Here is a 20,327-nt window from a genome sequence, read left to right as displayed (position 1 = left end):
ATGGGTCTGATGCTACCACCATGAAAACATAGTGTGGAATCCATTTGTCTGACTTTAGAAGGCCTGCGTAGGCTCTGGTATCTGAAGGGAAGAAAAGCAAAGGGAGAACAGATCACCTTAACATACTTGCCAGTGTTTTCTACAGCAGCCACAGTAACCTGCTGGCTCCCTGGCACAGAATGGTGAACCTGCATCTCCGCCCATTCTCCTCCCACATTCCTGCTGCCCCTCTCCCTGCGCCAGCTCTGGCACTCAGCTTACCTCCAGCTCACAACCCTGGCAGGAAACAAACCGGGACTTTCCTGCTAGTTTAACAGCCAAGAGCCCTTGCCTGGCAGCAGAGAGCTGTTGCTTTGGTTTCTGGCTTGCAACAGCAAAGCAACACCAGGCTGTCCGAGGAACAAGATTTACTTTGCTCTCTCCTGAGCACAACATCTACAGAGCTGCTGTGAGCCTGGCACCTTTGAGTCACGGGCCCTAACCACATAGCAGTGCACTACTGACATATTTAGGACTTGAGATAAGTTCTAGGGGAACGAGGACACTTTTTGAAGGAAATCTGCTCAGGCACCACCTGCTTTGCCTAATTCCCATGGACTTCCCCATACAGCCAACAACATAAACACCCGTTTAGAAAGTGACAACTCTGGAAAGACACCTCAAGCCTCATGGAGTGCTCCAGCACTTTCCCCGAAGGATCAAGCTAGATCTAAGCAAGCCCAACACTGAAGACCACCTAGTGGCAGAGGTGGTCTATGCACAAACTGCACATGTAAGAAGTTTGGTCTGTTTAGGGCTGTAGGTTTGTTTGAGTTTGGGATGTGCTGAGTAGTGTGCTTTGTTGGTTGGTTTGTCCTTTCTGTGTGTGTCTATATTATCTTCTTCTCCTGGGCTACCACAGAAAAACACATCTTGTCACAAGTGCCACGGACCAGCATTAAGCAGTCCCTTCATTCCAGGCTGAGCGCAGACGGATGGTGTTGAACAGCACCCACTCCTGCTGGCACACCACAGCAGTGTCCTCCTGCCATGCCTGCGGAGTCAGACGCCTCCGTGCCTCCTGCAGCCCATGAAAAGGTCAGTTTCCATCAGGCTCTGGGAAACACCATCAGAATTTTGCCCAGGCTCCCCTAAATGCTGAGTACAGTCTGCGTTTCCACCACAGCAGCAGCAATTTGTGATTCAGCTTGCAAGAGGTGAAAAGCAAGACTCAGTCACTGCATCCCATACCCAGGCAGCATAACACATGTACCCAGCTATTCAAATTGGAAAAGATGTCCCCAGGTGAACAAAAAACCACAACAGACAAGCTGGGTCCTTTTATGTGTCCCTTTAATAAAGTACATTTGCATAGTTATCTTACAACTGCATTTCAACCCAAAGATGAACAATTGCCTCATGCTAAGCACAGCCTGCATTTGCATGTCCAGTCATCCTCATACGTTAATACTCCAGCTCAAAGAGAACAACAGAAGATATTTTAAGGCAGCACACACCGTTCAGCAGCAGTTTATTGGTTCATTACATGGAAGCAGCACTGCCCCACAGCAGCTCCCAACGTCACTGCAGGGCACAGTTTGCCAGCATTCCTACGAGATCTATGCACAGGTGATGAGCCCCACTCAGAAACATCACAAAAGGATACAATCTGACAAAGCGTTGGGATGGAATAAATATTGGCTGTAGGACACCCAGTTACACAGCAGCCCCCATTTTCATAGAAAACAGTACTAAGCAAGTACTGTGCTACAGGCAATGCCACCTTCTGCTCTCTTGGATGGCTTCAGATTTAACTGTTAATGCCTCGTTGCTCTGAGAAGCATTTGGGCTCTCAGGGCCAGACAGGGGATTGGCAGTTCAGCAGGTATCCCTTGTTTTCACCCTGTCCTCACCTGCTCCAAGACCAACGTTCTTCTCCCAGATTAATACAGCTTCTACAGCTACACCTTGATTTAAAATCTGCCCCTTAATACACCCTTGGCACAGCCTTTCTTACTGATAACCTGATATATGTGTACAGCTCTTTCTGTGCCAGCACGTGACAGGAGAACAGAGAGAGCTCTCAGGTGACTGTGCCTGATGTGCACGAGGGCAGGGGCTGAGGTTTTTCCAATCAGCATTGTAAATCATACTGTTATCAATATTATTAGTTAGAAGATCTATACTCAGGTAATACCGAAACGTCAGGAGAAGCTGTGAAAGCCCCCAGTGCTTCATTACAATACTCATCAGTTTAAGCAGAGGGGCAGCTGTTTCAATGGTTATTATCACCTACACACCCAAACGTGGGGCTGTTTGTGTGAGATGGTCCTCATACACCCCAACTGCACCACCCAAGGACGGGTGCAAGGCCAGCTGCTTTTGCCCAATGCTATAATGCTACTTTTCCTGCATCATTCCAGATGGGATGTAAGGTTATTTTCCTTTCCCCCCTCCCCCCGAATTAGCAGCAGTTTGGCCCTCAAGGAAATCACTGAACGTCGGGAAGTCAGCTGAGCTCCAATCCCACAGGTGAGCACTGCCTTGTGGACATGGGGCAATTTGTAAGATCACCTGATTTTTAGACCACAGGGAGGGACTGCTTGATACCACTCAGCATCTTCTAGCAGAAATACTGAAAAACGTAGCTTCAAAAGGAAATCAAGTCAGGCAGAACACTGGAGAAATTACTGAGCACGTCATCTGCCTACAGCAACATGATCTCGTTCCATAGCAAAATACTGGTTGAGACAAAATACATCCAGAGTAAAAATCCATTTGTAGGTTTCTGTAGGCACATTGCTGTGGTCAATATTGCACAAAAGAAATACCTCTGACCTAAAGGGCACATCCATACTATGGGATAAAGCATATTGAATGCATTACATAACACTTTCTACAGAGATGCTGCAGAAAGGCTGTTACATCTCTGCAGTTTGACCAACCTTTTCCTGATCGTACCTTCACAACATTCACAGATATGTAGTAAACACAGGGTGGCTTGTAAACATCTCTGATTGCATAAGTGACCTTTGCTGTTTCGTTACCGAGTTCAGAAACCAACTAAATTAAATAGATTAATTAAATTACCTACATCTGTCCTGCTCCTACAGGATCACACTAGTGATGTAGTGTGAACTAGTCGTCAGACAAGCAGCCTGCTGCTGCTGACTCCTTTCATCCAGAGGGGCATCAAGGTTACAGCCTTCTAGTTCTGCTCCTTCCCTCACATTGACAGCGGTAGCGCAGTGTAACTGTGCCCTCTGCCTTAAACCCAGATTCTCTGCCTTCAGCTCCAGGTGTCTTTCAGTGTTTTCTACCAGCACCTCTTTGCCAGGGCTGCCTATGCGTTAGGCAGGAGGGGGCTGGTAGCACAGAGGCTGTTTAAGCACTTACTGACCGCTACAATTTGCTGTTGGCCAAAACTGAAAGTGAGCTGTCAGAATAAAACACTTCAAGGACGTTGGTTATGGATAGGGCACATCGAGCCAAAGCAACCTGAATTCCTGCCATAGAGCTACTGTGAAAGAAGAAGACAAATACAGATCTTCCATTCGATGCTTAATATCTTTTTCCTCGATAAAAAGGTTATTTGGAGGCACGACTGCCCCAGACCCAACAGACATCAGCCTCAGATTGTGCGGCATATTTGTAATCACAGTGACCACCAGCAGCTGAAACAGGGAGGGTTTGTTTTCTGGGTGAGCCCTACAGGCTGTCAATTTCAAAAGCTCAATACGTAGGAGATTAAATCAAGTAAATTAAAACAGCAATCAGCAAACATTTTAATTCTGCAAAGTATGTACATTACAACATCAAAAGAACACAACTCCCCATTCAAAACAGCGCAGATAAACTGTGCAAATAGTGGGTCTTTGTGTGCCTGCAATCCCACCATGCAAACGATAACTGGATATGCATGCTAATGATCGAGGATTATCAACGCCAAAGAAAAATGCTGAAGGAAACGAGAATGAGCAGCAGTGAAAGCCACACAAAGACCCACTATCCTTTCTTTTACAAATCAACGGTAACTGTAGATAAGAAAACCCAGGATAACCTAATTTCTTGACTGGATCTAGCATTCAAGCGGAGCAAAAGGATTGTTTCAGAGATACGTGAGCAGGGCTGGCCACCCTGCCTCCACGCTACAGTCAAACTCGGATAGTGGGTCTCTGGGGTGCTTTCACACTGGAAGACAACATTGGGTCCTAAAAAAAAAACAAACAAACAAAAAAAGAAGGATAAAATGAACATAAATTCGAAGAGTGAAACATATGAGTTCTACGGACAGACAGAACAACACCAAAAAGGTTGGAAAGGAACGACCAACACAGCTTTCTGCAAACAGACATCATGCACTTCTACTCTGTAAAGCTGCAAGTTATGACCACACACAGCACTGAGCAGCTGAGGCAGTCATCGCTGACTCAGAGACACGCTGCAGTGACTCAACTTGAGAAAGTTTCTTCCCAAGGAAGCCTTCTGTTACACAGACTTTAATGCACCAAGTCAAGCCCCAGGCTCCTTGTAAAAGGCAAAATTCCCTGAGTCTTCAACAAAGCCAGGCTTCCTCCCCCCAAAAAACCTTGTGAAGAGACATTAAGTAAGCAGAGTGTAGACTTGTAATGAAAAACTTCACTGCAATTGATTCATACTGGCACACACAAATCAACCTGCTCTACTCTGTTCCAAGGCTGAAATGACAAAATCATGTCTTTGGTATTTATCCACATCATTCAATATTCTCATCAGAAACCCAAGGCTGTGAGATCTAGAGCAGGCACTGCTATGTCAGGGTAAAGGCAGATGTATGCCCTGGATTTATGGGCTCTCCTCCACCCACAGCCCAGATATGGAAGTTTGAGAAGACCTGACTGAAATTCACCACGACTTTTTAGACACACAGAGTGACAACGTGCCAATGGGGACTGATTTCACATTTGCTTCCAGGTAAAGGGGGAAAATATTCAGTCCAACAAAACCTCAGAATGTCTTGGAATCTTCACACATTAGAAAGCACACTCACATCTGTGGCATGCAATGGTTCTAAGCCACTGATTCCATGAGCTCTTACTGCCTAACCAAAACGAGAAGTTCCTTGGCAGTAACTGAGTGTTTTGATGCGTGCTGTCCATACACAGGCACTGAAACGCACCCACCCCAAGCACATCAGTGCAGAACTTAGCTCTATGAACATCCTTGAGAATGGGTCAGCTTCACTAATCAGATGATGGTGCACAGGAATTATGAACTTTCATGCACAGAGAAACTTCTGGAAAGGCAGCTCCTATTGAAAGGACAGGACTCAGCTCATCTCTCCAATATGTCATGTGTAAAGTAGGGTTCTCGGGGGGGGGGAGAAACTGGGTTGATCCAGTAGTGGTCCTAAAAACATCCAGGAAATTCACACTGCTGCCCTATGCATGCCAGAACACGTGGCAGGCCTGCATCATGGAGATACCAGCCGTGCCACAAGATCTCACCTTGGATGGATGGGGGAGCACTCAAAGAACAGAAGGTAACACACATCCCTTTAGGTAAATATACAGCTCCTTATGCTTTAACGCCTCCTGCACATCTTCTTTATGTGGATGATTTGGGACAGACATCAGAACAAGGGCTAATCAAACATTATTTAAACATGAGCAATTCTCACAAATACCAAGATCACTGAGAGCATGACTCAGTATTTCCTGTTCTGCAATGACCAAGGTCTGGGTTGCAGTAAGAGCTGCTGGCAGAGCTATGGCACCCTGAATTGTTCTTTTCCTTGCAGAGCCCTATGGCAGAATGCATGCCAACAAGAAGTCATCCTTGTCAGCACAGCTTCTTCTGCGCAGAGAGCTGCTGACACAGCTCAAGAGGTGAACCAAGGGAACCTTGTTAGGGAGGTCTGCACCACAGGATAACCAGTAAGCCCCAGGAAAGACTGGGTACAAAGGTGTTCCGTATAACCGAGCTTAAATTTGAGGAGAAAGCAGAATTATCACAAGCCTCAAACCTCTGTGAGTAAACCCAATCTGTTCCCATTCAAATACATTCAACTGGCCAGGAGAGACAGTGGGAGAAACTCGTGTCTGTAAACAGAAGCACTGCAATATTCACTCTGCCCAAGTAGAGATGACACCTGCTCTCTGCTGACTGCTGCTGCCTGGCGCTGTCAGTGCCATCTCAAAGGACAACTCTCTTCACACAGCCACAATCCAAAGGCTGAGATCAAGACAGCTTAATCAGCTACCAGCAAACAATGAGAAAGATTATCACATCAAATGCTATCTATCAAATGTTTCCAATTGCAGTTTGATCTCAGGATTGCTTTTGTTGAAAAGTTATGTTATATGTAACCATCCTGCACTCATCACATCCAGCTACACAAGTCACCAGTGTGATAAGCTAAGAGCTTTCTCATTTTTGAAAAATTCAGGAGTGTTTAATCATAGAATGGCCTGGGTTGCAAAGGCCCACAGTGCTCATCCAGTTCCAACCCCCTGCTGTGTGCAGGTCACCAACCAGCAGCCCAGGCTGCCCAGAGCCACATCCAGCCTGGCCTTGAATGCCTGCAGGGATGGGGCATCCACAGCCTCCTTGGGCAACCTGTGCCAGTGCCTCACCACCCTCTGGGGGAAAACCTCAGCCAGAACCTCAATTTCATGACCTGTACTCTATGCTGTTTTGTCCAAACTGTACGCAAACAGAATATTTCCAAAGGAAATATCAATATTTTAGATAAGCTCAATCAAAAGTAGTTTCAATCTAAACACAGCAGTTTTTGACACTGAAGTCACAGTCAGTGCATAAAATAAAAATGTGTTACCTGCAACGTTAGCACAGATGTGATTTAACTACAAATGGGGCACTTTGGCCAGATATGAAGCTTCTGAGTGGACAAGCCAAGCTTTCCAACCCAAGCTGGACCTCTGTCACCACATTTGGGAATTCTAACAACCAAACTAAGTTCATCAAATCTCAAGTGCAAGCTGCTCCCACAGAGCTGCAGGCTTTTAAGGATATACATCAACCACAGTTCCAGATGTATGCCTTTGTACTGCAAAAAATACAAGTGATGCCTGGCGAAAAAACAGCAAGTGAAGGGATGTGACTTGCTAAGTGAAAGGGACAACTTTCCCATCAACTACCCAAACCCTAACGGGCTCCCAAAGCCACAAATGCCATGGGCTGATGAAAGGTTGATTTAAATCAAGTGCCCAAGAATGAAAAGCTGAAGGAGGAGTAAGAGCAGTGGTAATTTTCTCTGAGGAAAGCTGACAAAAGAAACGATAACTAAAAAAGCCAAGAGGGTGGGGGGGGACCAGAAACATTTCCTATATTTATGTGCAAAAAAAACCCAACAAAACAACCAGGAAAACACCTGACCTTCAGACAGGCAAATATCCTGGCATTCAGGTCTCAGGCTGCTGCTGCTGATTTTCAGCTTAACGTTGTTTTAATACATACACCTCATTGATCAGAGCTGGACAGGAGCAGTTGTGAGCCAGGACTGACACATCTACCACAGATTACTTCACTTGTTAATGCTAGAATTTTCTTTTTTCTTAAATCCTTTGTGACTACTTTTACTGAATTGACAAACTGTTAAATTTAAGTTAAAGAAGACTACAGCAGACACTTTCTTCGTGGTTTATGAAACTTGTGGAAGCCCTGCAATGAAGCGTAATGCTCTTGTACTGGCTTCCAGTCAGCACCAGCTATCAAACACCAGATATCTGTACGTCAGCCTCTCTTTTAGGTGGACACCCCCCAGATGTATTGCCCTAGCTCACCCTCACACTCTCACTACTGCACTTTGGCTGTTGGTGATCTGATGGTTATTTGCAGGTTAAACAGAGAAGTATTTCAAGTACAGAGTTCCAAAGAAAAGTATTTAAAGAAAGGAGTATTTAAAATCCCAATAACTTCAGTTGACGCGTGGAACTCAAAATTCCAAGTTCAAAGCAAAAGAACAGTAATGCACTTTTGAAAGAAAGAAACAAAATGGTTTTTAATAAAATTGTTGCTTACACTGCTGACTTGGATCAGAATCTGTGGTCATCTTCACGTAGTTGGAAGGGAAGAGACCTGTCACACCATTGAGTTCTCCTTGCCACCAGTCAGCATCATCTTTGCTCAGCACGTTAATAAGCTGCCCTTTGGAGAAGCTGAGCTCGTCTTCATTGTTTGCCATGTAATCATACATTGCTATTACTTGACACACTATGAAGAAAAAGCAAAGTTAGCAGGATGCTGTGACACAAAACAGTAAGGCAGTTTTTCAGTATTTTGCACAGACACAGGAAAGAAACAACAATTTCACATGAACTGCTACAGAAGAAAAACACCAGACATGATCACAGCTTGCTAAGGAATCAAGTTTACTTCTGTCTTCCCTTGGCTCAGCACAGAAAGCGAGTTTGGTCACCTTGCAGGTTCTACTTGTAAGAAAAATGCAGCAAAGGAAGCGTGCACTGCTCATCATGTGCTGCAAGTTCCAGCAAAAGGAAGACTTGTCCAGACAACCAGGTACAACCAAAGCATGGCTGTGGGGAGCTCCACACAACCAGAAAAGCTACTCTTCTGTGAAATCATCTCATTTGTACTCAGGAATCGAAATGAAAAATACACTGTGGGATGTGCAGCTCAGTTTCCTTCTTACAAAGAGCACTGCATGGAATTCCAAGGTGCTTGCCAATGACTGCTTGTTTTCTGTAGGGTTTTGGCAAGAAGGAGTTTACCAATGAACTGAGTTTGGTTCTGCAGTGCAGGCAGGAAAATTAAAGAGCCTTACAAATAGTATAGGCTGGGGCAGGGACCCCATGCAGGATCGCTGTAAACACATGGGAGATTTTCCCTTTTGTGGACAGAGATTAAATCTGAAGGACACATGCCAAAAGACTCAGATTCCGACTAGGACTTCACCTTCTACAGCAAAGCACAGCAAGATAAAGCCATTAAACACAGTGTTAATTCAAATTAGTATGTGAACAATCCAAGCAGTTCAATAACAGAAGTGAAATGAAATACAAATAAAACCATTTTTTCACCTGAGGGGGCAGCAGATGTGGTTCGCTCACTGCTCGGACCCAGTAACTTCACATGGCTGGCAGGGAACCATCCTTTCTGTCTCTTTTTCCCTCTTGCCTGTAGAAATGGTTATTACACAGTCAAGAAACAAAACAGCATAAGGATTGGAAAAACACAACAGATGCATCACACAGCTCTGCCTATGGAAAACAAAGTTGGTCTTTCAACAGCAATTAAGCACTAAGCATCTCAGAAGCTAAGATCTGGCTAAAGGATGAAACAACCAAACTCAAATAAAGCTGCATCTTAATATGCTCTCACAAATCTGTACATTCAAAGGTTTTAAGTGCAGCTAATTATTTCAGTGCACCATTTCACAGTAGGGCTATATATCTGCTCTACGAAAATTCCACTTACACATCAATTAAAGAGTCTCAAATGAGGTACTGCCACTTTCCAACCAGCTTTCAGAGCGCTCTACTCAGCGGCTCATCTCAAATTGAACCAAACAACCCCTCACTGCTGCTCATCAAGCCACAATGACTGTTCCTCCAATCACTCACCTGCAGCTCTCCTTGCCACCATCCGCTAGCATTTTTCTTCAGGATAAGTATGAGCTGCCCAGGAGCAAGACTAAGCTGTTCACTTCCTGATGCAGCATAAGCAGTAGTCACCTGAGCAATTTCTGAAAAGAAAGCATATGAATTGTCTTTGTTATACTTTCACTACGATAAGGGCTACTTCCAAAGAAAGAAGCTGCTATTTCTCTTGTAAGCAAGCACACTGGCAGACCTTAGAACACTGCTATGAACACACATGCCTTATTAATCACTTAAAACACAGTCCAAAATGGTGAAAAGTTGTAACGCACTCACCAGGTTTCTTATTTATTGTTCCAGTTTTGCCAGCATTACTAGAACCCTGTAACAAAGACACAACAATATTCTTTTCATGTTTAATAAATCCAGTGGAGTTTATTTACCCTGTTTTTAAGCATGTGCCACGTAGACGGAGGCTTCAACTCTGAGCCTTAATTTAACAAAACACCAAGATCCTGCACCAAGAGCAGCAATGGGACACTGTGGTTAGAGCAATCTGGGACTCGAGTCCCCTAGGATCCTCTTTCTATCAAGCAATTTAATCTCTGCTTAACATCAGCATATCAGTAACAGGTATCAAGAACAGAAACACACTGAAACAGAAAAAAGCATCACGAGTTACGCAAGACTTGAAGTAAGAACTCACTTCTTGATCCTTTGGTCTGACATAATTGGAGGGGAAGATCCCAGTTCTGTCATCAATGCTCCCTGTCCACCATTCCCCTTCCTTGTGGGTCACCAGGATTTCCTCACCTTCAGTGAAAGTCAAGTCTCCAGGCTCAGAGCTTGAATAGGAATACAGTGCAACGTACTCTGCACAAACAGCACATAGGGGTGGAGAGAACAGTTTCAGATACGAGGATAAAAGTCCATCAGACACAAACATCTTGGATGTCAGCACCCCTCATGGTGTCCATAGTGTGGATCACATCACAGAATCATAGACTGGCCTGGGTTGCAAAGGCCCACAGTGCTCATCCAGTTCCAACCCCCTGCTGTGTGCAGGTCACCAACCAGCAGCCCAGGCTGCCCAGAGCCACATCCAGCCTGGCCTTGAATGCCTGCAGGGATGGGGCATCCACAGCCTCCTTGGGCAACCTGTTCCAGTGCCTCACCACCCTCTGGGGGAAAAACTTCCTCCTAAGATCCAACCTAAACCTCCCTTGAATGTCCTGGCAAGCCTGTGAAGCAACCCTACCTTACAGACTGCTATCACAGCTTGCCTTGTGCTCACACCTCTGACTTAAGGATACACAACGTTTTACAGATATGAATTTGGCAGTGAGTTACCACACTTGGAACAGACTGCAGATAAGCAGAAGCCTGGGGAACTTACACCCAATTGTAGGAAGCAAAAAAAAACAAACAAACAACACAAGCAATCAAACAAAATCAAACCCAACCAACCAAAACCAAGATGGCTACGCTCAACCTGAATTAATTACAAATATTACTGAAGTTCTCATTTTTGGATTCTCCTAACAATAGCTCAGCGTTTGCACTGTATTTTCTGGACAAGCACTACAGGAATTGCTCAGACACGTCTCACATATTTCAGCTCCATCACACACTGTTATTCACTCTTACCTTCTCCCGCTGGGTAGAGCTGTGCACTGGACTTCTTCTTTACTGCTGCATAAACAGCTTCTGGTCTGCAGAAATTAAAAAGGATGTTTGAATAATCAAACTGCTGACCAACACATCTCTTTATTAGGATGAGCCTAAGCTCGCTTGAGTGTCCCCAAGTTGCTATTTTTTCATTACAGAAGTTCCCTCCACTTTTAAAAAGGTGACAGATATCACTGGTTTTAAGACCTGAGCAGCAACCAAGAGCACACCACACCCCAAAGATCGATGTCATACTATAAAACTAGAAAGTATTATTTACCAATTGTTCACATCCATAAAGATTTTTGCCCAAATTCTCTCATTCTGTAGTATTTCTAAGAACTTTCATCATAACACGATGAGAACAACTCACACACAATGGTGCAGCCACCCCAGCATTAACCAGACTTCAGTAAATACCCTGATGAATCATCAGCCACCGCTGACTTTTCACAGCACTCACCTTGTAAGGCTGTTTATTTACACAGCAGTGAGCCCAACATTAATTGGCTTCCAAGAATGAAATAATAAAAGTGTAAATCAGTGTAATCAAAGAGCATTCAGAATCTGCACTGCAATCACTTTGCACCCTGGAACACCTCCCTCTGCAAACTGCCAAATAAAATACTAGCCAAAGTTACACTTACTCCTCTTTCTTCTCACTTCCAGGTAAGAGCTTGACATAAGACTTGGGAAACCAACCCCTTCCTCCATGCACCTCTCCAAACCACCAGTTTTCCTGCTGCTCCAGGACAGAAATGATATCATTTTTGGAGAAGTTCAAGTGGTTATCTTTTTTTGCAGTCCAAGAGCAAAGTGCTTGTGCTTTCAAGTTCTCGACGGGCTGCCCCTGGTAAGACAGAAGCAGAGATGTGTTCGCACTCACCCTCACTGGTGTGGGTGTTAAACATGCATTGATGCATCAGTTATTGCAGTCCAAGCAAGTTCATTCCTAACTGTTATTTTTTTTTTCTTGTCTGGTCAATGATTTACAGAGGTGACTAAGAAACAACCTCCACTGTTTCCTATCTCACAAACACCTTGTGTCTTTAACTACAGGTGAAACTATCCTAACTCAGAAACGCACTGCACGTGCCCTTTTGGTCCCCACTCCATGGATGGGTGGAATTATGTCACAACACAGAATGTACCTGTCCATGAATGGGTGACACAGATCCAGGGGACACAGTGCGGGTAAAAGCTGACTTCTGTTGCCACGCTGCATTAACGTTCAGGCTGGAGAAATGTACGTTCTGGTAATCTGACTCTTCTACAGATCTGCTTGGTGAAAGTGGTCTGCAGATTGAAGACAGACGTAATAAACACACAGCACTTTTCATTTTAAAAGCACTTCACGTAAAATCACTTCTTTTTTTTTTTAAATATAGATACAAACAAGTAATACTACTTGTGGATACTACTTGTATCTACTTGTACTAGTTGTGGATGCCCCATCCCTGCAGGCATTCAAGGCCAGGCTGGATGTGGCTCTGGGCAGCCTGGGCTGCTGGTTGGCAACCCCGCATGTAGCAGGGGGTTGGAACCAGATGAGCACTGTGCTCCTTTGCAACCCAGGCCATTCCATATTCTACACAATGAAAAAAAAGCCTATCAAATACTTAAAATATGCAAGCTGTGACTTTCCAATAGGTTTTTCAGTAAGTTCTCTTCTTTTAAAATATCACTGACACCACGCAGCACATTGCCTTAACTCTGAACAAGCAATCTGAACACAAATATAACAAAACTCACTCTGAAGTAGCTGAGGTAGTAGATAAAGATACTGTAGGAGGAAGTAAGGCCTTCTTTGGAGACAAAGCTTTTTCTCCTTCTGGTATTCTTTCCACATAATTGCACGGAAACCAACCAATACGTCCTTGGAAGCTCCCATAAAGCCAGCCAGGCTCTCCAACATTTTTTTCATCAACCTACGGACAGGAGGATAAAAATACAAAGAAAACATAATTTGCAGTGTGAAACAACAGGATATCTATCACATGTCAGCACCCACTGGTAGACCAAACAGCACGAGCAGCACTCGCAGGGGCAGCATTTGCAATTCTGTCTCCTCCCAGAGTTGAGCTGATTACACACCGGTGGTGATGCAGCTGTGCTGTGTCTCCAGCAGCTCCCCAGGTAACAGAGCAACTCAGTGACTTGTGGAGGCAAGCAGGGACAGCCTCAGGTGTTGCCTTCAAATGGGGCCCAAAACCACACAACACTGAGGGTCCACAGACGACGCCAGGAGTAATTCTGGCTTGCCATTATGATGTGTTGCAATTTCAACTGCATGGCCAAGAATCAGTGGCTGGCCAGCCAAGCAGCACATGAAAACTGGTGCAGTTTTAAGAGCTGTGCTGCTCTTAAGTGAGGAAGCCCAAATATTTCTCAGTAATCTTAATTTTTTAATAAAAGACAAAAATGTGCTGAGCCTCCAATAACTTTATTCACAAGGCATCCAAAAATTTTCTTGTTTACTGTAATGATTAAGCGTGGAGCATTTGTGCTACACACCCATGTCAGTATGGAGGTCTCCATCGTGCTGCCTATCATCAAAGGCAGAGGAAGAAAAAACAGGCTAAAATTAGCAGCTAACCAAATCCCAGCAGCCAGTCAGCTTAGTTGAGGTTGGCGGTAGAAGAGGAGGTGGTGGCTGCTGGTGTATTTCTAAAATAAGACAGCTGCAGTTCAACAGCTAATTGTGTCTGAAAAGGAAGCCAAAACAACACAAACCACTTTTGTTTCCTCTGAGGGTCAGAAGGGAACTGTTTTGTGAAGTGTGAAGTACAAATGGCAAATCTCACCTGAATTATATCTCCAGTATTAAAGCTCATCTCATCATGATTCCTCGCCTCAAACGGATACAAAGCTCTGTAATTCACAAAGGCAACAGAATTCCTGGATTCTGAAGCACTGATGGCGTTGCCTGAAATGATAAGAAAACTCATCATCATTCAAGGCCAGGCTGGATGTGGCTCTGGGCAGCCTGGTCTGCTGGTTGGTGACCCTGCACACAGCAGGGAGGTTGAAACTAATGATCACTGCGGTCCTTTTCAACCCAGGCCATTCTATGATTCTATCTTTCAGCACCCCAGTTGGTTCTCACTAAACTCAGTTAATTAAACTGGCTAATGAGAACTGGCAAGAACTAAAGAAAGCTGAGTTGCAGTAAAGTCACCTTCCGGGAAAATATTGTTAAACAAGGATTTCTGAATACCTACAGAGAAAGCCAGGTTGACTTCAGTTCTTTTTTTGTTAAGCAGAGGCACTGAATGGTGCAAAAAGCAGCGGATTTCAGTGTTAACAAATCACTGAGGGTTACCTGTGCATCCACTCACCACCTGACAAAGCTCCATGTTAGCCTTCTGCTTTAATGACAGAGAGATCAGGCCTTACAAAAAAGCTACAGTAGTTCTGCTTCCAACAATACCTACACTTTGTTAGCCACAATCCCTGGAAGATTTGCCATTGGGGCCATTGGTGGCAAAAACGGAGCAAATCACAGAATCACAAGGTTGGAAACGATCACCCAGTCCAACCGTCTTCTCATTACCACTGAGAAACTGATAAAGACAAACTGGATCAATAGGATGATTTACAGCTAACTAAAGACATGGAACGTTGTGTTTTGCTTATAACACGAGGCAGTAAGTGCCACGGCGTCACAGTAATACACCTAAGGAATGAAAAATGACTTAGGAAAACAAGAACCACCAAGGCAACAATCTAACTAAGATTACCTTCATTGGTCCAGGGTGGCTTAAGACTTTTACCCTCTGTTGGTTTCAACAGATCTCCAAACTTCTCACTTATGTTTAATTTAGCAGCACATTTCTCTGCCTCATGAGAAGTGGTGGCTTCTTTTATCTTTTTTATTTCTTCATTCTGCTTACGCCTCTCCTCAGCTTCTTTTGCAATTTGTTCTTGCCTTCTTTTCTCTTCCTCCAGTTGCCTCTGCCGTTGTTCTTTTTCTCTCAAGATCCCAGCTTGCTTATTTTTCTCCTCCTCTTCATGAAGCTTTTCCTGAACCTTTTCCTGCATTCTCTCCTCCTCTAATCGCTTCTTCTTCTCCTCCTCTTCCCTTCGGATATTTTCCTGCCATCGGTTCTCCTTCTCCCTTTTTGCTTTCCTTAAAAAAGGAAATGAGAAAGAAGTAGGAGAACATTCATCTAGAATTGAAAGAGATTCTATTCACAGAATAATCAAGTGGACTTGTAAACGAATCTGAATCTATGATATCAGTCACTTTTCTCACTGGACAATCAGCTCTTCCACAGGAGACTGCTTTATCTACACAAGAGTGCCAGGATATCCCACGTGTAAGTAATAAATGGATTTGAATTCTTAGTACAGGGGACTGCCACACAGATACCTGCCTCCTCGTACACTTCTGCTCGCCTACACACAAGCAAGACAGAAGTGCATTCATTTAATAAGGGTGGCTTGAAGCTGCCCACCATGGCAACAAGCTTCCAAGCCCCATGACTGAAAAGTAAGATTTCCAAATAGATGAGTAGTAAAATTACGTTCTGTTATAACCATAGGAATAGTCTTTGCATGCTACCTTTGTTGCTTTAGCTCTCTGTTTTCAGCACCTACTCAGTGTTTATTGCACCACCGCTGCCACACTCTTCAGCTACTAAGGATAAAATGGGTAGCAGAGAGTCAGGAGAGGAGAAAAACAGTGGCATCTTAGGACAGCAAGTTTAAAAGCCCAAAAACTACTGTTTCTTAGTCAGCAACACAAGAGAAACTACACTTATTGGGAATGAAAAAGCAAGAGGCAACAACGGAAAAGCTTGATTTCTCAGTACCAGCTGAGCAGCGCAAAACCAGCACTTCGTACATGAACCAGGGCTGCTGAAATGATTTGCTCAAAGACCTATCCTAACGTTCTGGTCCTCCTCCTAAAACAGAAATCAAACTTAAGTTAAAAATGTAAGTTACTGAGTTCCCAAGATTAACACAGGCAGTGGCACAGCTGCACAGGGAGGTGGTGGGGTCACCGTCCCTGGAGGCGTTCCAGAGATGTGGGGATGTGGCACGGAGGGACGTGGGCAGTGGGCATGGAGGGGTGGGTTGGGGTTGGGTTTGGGGATCTGAGGTCTTTTCCAACCTGAATGATTTGATGACTTAAGAAGTCAATGTCCTCCCTACTGTGTAAGTACCATCTCACAATAGAATGAATATACACAACAAAGAACTACTACCACTACTACTACTACTACTCAAGAAGAAGTGATTTTAAGGAAATATTTAAGAACTTTCCAAAGGTAACAAAACAAGGAGAAAACATGAGGAATTGCAGATGTGTGAGAATTATCTATCTGCAGTACTACAACCAGGCCTGGGGCCCCCAGGACATGAAGGACATAGAGCTCTTAGAGCAGGTCCAGAGGAGGGCACTGAGATGATCAGGGGGCTGGAGCACCTCTCCTGTGAGGAAAGGGTGAGGGAACTGGGCTTGTTTAGCTTGGAGAAGAGAAGACTACAGGGAGACCTCATTGTGACCTTCAAGTACTTGAAGGGAGCGTAAAAACAGGAGGAGAACGGCTGTTTAAAGGATGAACAGTGATAGGACAAGGGGAATGGTTTTAAACTGAGACAGGGGAGGTTTAGGTTGGATATCAGGAGGAAGTTTTTCCCCCAGAGGGTGGTGAGGCACTGGAACAGGTTGCCCAAGGAGGCTGTGGATGCCCCATCCCTGCAGGCATTCAAGGCCAGGCTGGATGTGGCTCTGGGCAGCCTGGGCTGCTGGTTGGTGACCTGCACACAGCAGGGGGTTGGAACTGGATGAGCACTGTGGGCCTTTTCAACCCAGGCCATTCTATGATTCTATGACAAAAGAAGCTAAAATGTTAATAGAAAAAGTGTTGCTTGGTTTATTTGCCCTTCACACCTGAGTTTCTAAATTCCACGAAAAGATAAAAATAGATCAGAAAAAGGAAATGCAGAACGCCTTGTATTGGTGGTACTCCATTTAAACTGCTTTTCTCAAGGCAACTAAGCAGGATGTATTTTTGCCAATTATACTTCCTGTGTATTAAAATCAGTACCTGAAAGACACCCTGGCACTCCTTTGCTCTAAAAACTGCTATGCTGACACACTTTAAGACATGGTACCTTGCAGCTTCATCTTCCAGCCGCTTTTTCTGCGCAAGTTCGGCTCTTCTTTTCTCTACCTCTCTTATTTTGCTCTGTTTGATCTTATGGAGCTGCTCCAAGGCTAATTGCTGCGTGCTGTAGCTTTCTCTCAGGTCCTAATAAGGAAACACAATAAAGTACATCATAAGAAATGAAACCAATCTTTTAGGAAGCACCCGAGCACTGTAACGCTTCGTGAACCAAACTATTATTTTATCCATACAAATGAACAACGTAACACTGAGTTCTTAACAGTCCTTGAAGGTCACTGCAGAGTCAAACAAACTGAAGCATGAAAACAGCTGGCAGGTTTGCAAGTCCTTTCATAGAACTCGGGCTTTCAAAGCGCCCTTCAGACAAACACCTGCTGGAAACAGCAAATGTGACAGGAAACAGGGAGAAGCGTCACGTTTCCATACAACACTGTGTAAGGACAAAGACGACAGCGAAGCACGCTCTGAACAACCACAAAACACACTGTTGGAGAGGCAGGCTTCAACTGAAAGCCAACACAATGCCATAAAGCTGAGAATACACCCCCAGCATCCCCCCCCTTTGCAACGTTTCTGTTCTTTCTCTCTATTCCCAATTGTAAAACACAACAACAAATTGCTGCATGCAAATGGAAGACTGGAATTATTTGAGCAGAATAGGAGGGATCAGTTCCATAACTCAATCAAAAAGCTTAAGAACATCCTCAGTAGGCTTACCATTGCAGGCAGCTACAGCCTAACACTCACACTGCCTTCTTCCTCTATGAACTTCTACTTTTGGGGGCACATTCTTCAGTTCCTATTTCACCTCCCTCTGATAATGGACATTTTCACAGAACACAGAGCATGAATCTTTGGGATAATTACATTTACAGGAAAGAAAACCAGCAACAATTTGAGTACCTCAAGAACTTATTTTGTCACAGTACAAAGCTAGACGTCACACTACCATGAGGAATCCTACTGACACACACTGAGCTACAGGTGCACTCTGCCTTTCTGTATCTGATATGAAATGCAAATAAAGCAGTTATCAGTGATCTGTTCCCACCACAGTAAGCACTGCCAACCACAATCACAGTGCCTGAGAAAACTGCAATTCCTATGAACAAGATTTCTGTGCCAGTGAAAGTCTCAAACACATCTACTTGCTACTGTTTTTTTCCCAAATGTATTCAGTTGAAAATATTTTCTCATGCTACACAGAAACTGAGGATTGCTATGGAAACAAACTCTCATATCTTTGATTTAAGAAGGAAAAAACCCAAGCCAGATTTCTGACACTAGCAGACAAAAGCAGCATGGAGGAAAAACAGGAAGCAAGTTTTAGTGCAGGGTTAATCTGCAGGTTTAAAAGCATGGCTGTCGCTGTGGCATGTCATCACCTGGGCACTGACACCACTTCAGTCCCAAACTCAGGATTCACATGCCTGACTCCATATACATGACTTGAGGGCCAGAGCACCTCCCCTACAAAGACAAGCTGAGGGAGCTGGGTTTGTTCAGCCTGGAGAAAAGAAGGCTTCAGTACCTAAAGGGAGCCTACAAACAGGAGGGGAATCAACTCTTTGAAAGGGCAGATAACAGCAGGACAAGGGGAAATGGTTTGAAGTTGAGGGAGGGAAGCTTTAGGTTGGATGTCAGGGGAAGTTCTTTACAGAGAGAGTGGTGAGGTGCTGGAACAGCTGCCCAGAGAGGCTGTGGATGCCCCGTCCATCCCTGGAGGTGTCCAAGGCCAGGTTGGATGGGGCCCTGGGCAGCCTGGGCTGCTATGAAATGGGGAGGTTGGTGGCCCTGCATGTGGCAGGGGGTTGGAGCTTCATGATCCTTGAGGTCCCTTCCAATCCAACCATTCTATGATTTTGTGATTCCCAGCTTCAGGTGCATGAACTAGACATGGTGAGACACAGAGAGAGCAACAGATGGAAAGCAAGGAGAAGACACTGCTTCCATCTTACACAGTGCTCTTTTTGTTGATGTTACCTTAACTAAAAAGAAACAGTTGAGTAAAACAACTTAAACACAGTCCATTAAGAAATAAAATAGCTATCATCACTTTGCAGCTTGGCTTTCTAAGCAGGTAAACAAAATTGTACATCTTTATGAGGATTTAAAAGCTAGCAGAAAGAACAAAACTACTGGTTTTCTTTTAGGAAAATTTCTTTAACATAAGTTACATATCCAAACAGAAAGGGTAAGCAGAGAAAAAAAATGCGAAATAATTAAAAAGCAAAAGAGCCAAAGATTAGAAAATAACCTTAAGTAAGAGGAAGAGGTTGTTGAGACAGCTTAGCAGAGACAAAAGGCACTGAAGAACAGAATCATCCATACTGTCACACTGTAAGATAAGGCAGATAAAAAGCTAATTAATCTTTGCACTGTATTTTGGAAAACATTTTTTAGGGCAGACTAAACAGCGGATGCAGCCACTGAACACAGCAAGCCATGCAAGCATACAAGGAACTCAAACTGCACGTCACTGATGTTTCATGCAGCCTGTCCTTCTTCCAAGAAAAGAAACTCTTAGCAGTGCTTACAAATTCAATCCCTGTCCTTTTCGATGGCGAGTGCAGAGCCCTCGCGTTGGCCCAGCATAAATGCACTGCGTAGGAATACAGTTCACATCACTGCCACTGAGAGTAAACCAGGAAATAAAGTTAAGTGGATGCATGCCTGAGCACTGGGTGCGTTTTTAGGTACATCAAGAGTTGCTGCTGAAACAAAAGTAGTTTTAGGGCCAGCAGTCAACATTTACCACCTTATCCTCAAAGCAGCAGCCTATGCTGACTTACAGAACAACACCTAAGTCTGCTACTGGGTCCTGGGCAGTGTGCTGTGAAACCCTGCGCTCCTTCCAACAGGAATTAAAACTCCACGATTCAAAGATTGTAGCCCATAACAACACTGTATAACCCCATAAAAAAAGAACCAGAGCCTCAGAAACCTCAATTCCAAAGCAAAGGTTGAGAGTGAGCAACAGTCG

General features: G+C 44.3%; 1 protein-coding gene across 8 annotated transcripts in view; it reads right to left on the bottom strand.

The window, feature by feature from the left end:
- ITSN2 (intersectin 2) overlaps positions 1-20,327 on the bottom strand; it is an 86,804-nt gene that overhangs the window by 27,577 nt on the left and 38,900 nt on the right. For 7 of the 8 annotated variants that reach the window (XR_006181876.1, XM_042888877.1, XM_042888883.1 and 4 more), the window contains exons 17-28: positions 17,331-17,467; positions 14,948-15,336; positions 14,012-14,133; positions 12,960-13,135; positions 12,359-12,503; positions 11,855-12,057; positions 11,187-11,251; positions 10,246-10,412; positions 9,876-9,921; positions 9,564-9,685; positions 9,021-9,117; positions 8,002-8,193 (exon numbers count right to left, since the gene is read on the bottom strand). Coding sequence is in view for 7 of the 8 variants with exons in the window: in XM_042888877.1 (XP_042744811.1) it covers positions 8,002-8,193; positions 9,021-9,117; positions 9,564-9,685; positions 9,876-9,921; positions 10,246-10,412; positions 11,187-11,251; positions 11,855-12,057; positions 12,359-12,503; positions 12,960-13,135; positions 14,012-14,133; positions 14,948-15,336; positions 17,331-17,467 (1,861 nt within the window). In the remaining variant the exon portion in view is untranslated. Of the gene's footprint in view, positions 1-1,315; positions 4,191-8,001; positions 8,194-9,020; positions 9,118-9,563; positions 9,686-9,875; positions 9,922-10,245; positions 10,413-11,186; positions 11,252-11,854; positions 12,058-12,358; positions 12,504-12,959; positions 13,136-14,011; positions 14,134-14,947; positions 15,337-17,330; positions 17,468-20,327 lie in introns of those variants that run through there. The other variant, XM_042888909.1, reaches the window with a different exon arrangement.

The sequence above is a fragment of the Lagopus leucura genome, unplaced genomic scaffold, assembly GCF_019238085.1.
Source record: "Lagopus leucura isolate 7727_CA_CO unplaced genomic scaffold, USGS_WTPT01 Super-Scaffold_73, whole genome shotgun sequence".
In the NCBI taxonomy this organism is placed as follows: Eukaryota; Metazoa; Chordata; class Aves; order Galliformes; family Phasianidae; genus Lagopus; species Lagopus leucura.
The sequence above is the reverse complement of the archived record's forward strand: the minus strand, read 5'-3'. Positions and strand labels throughout refer to the sequence as shown.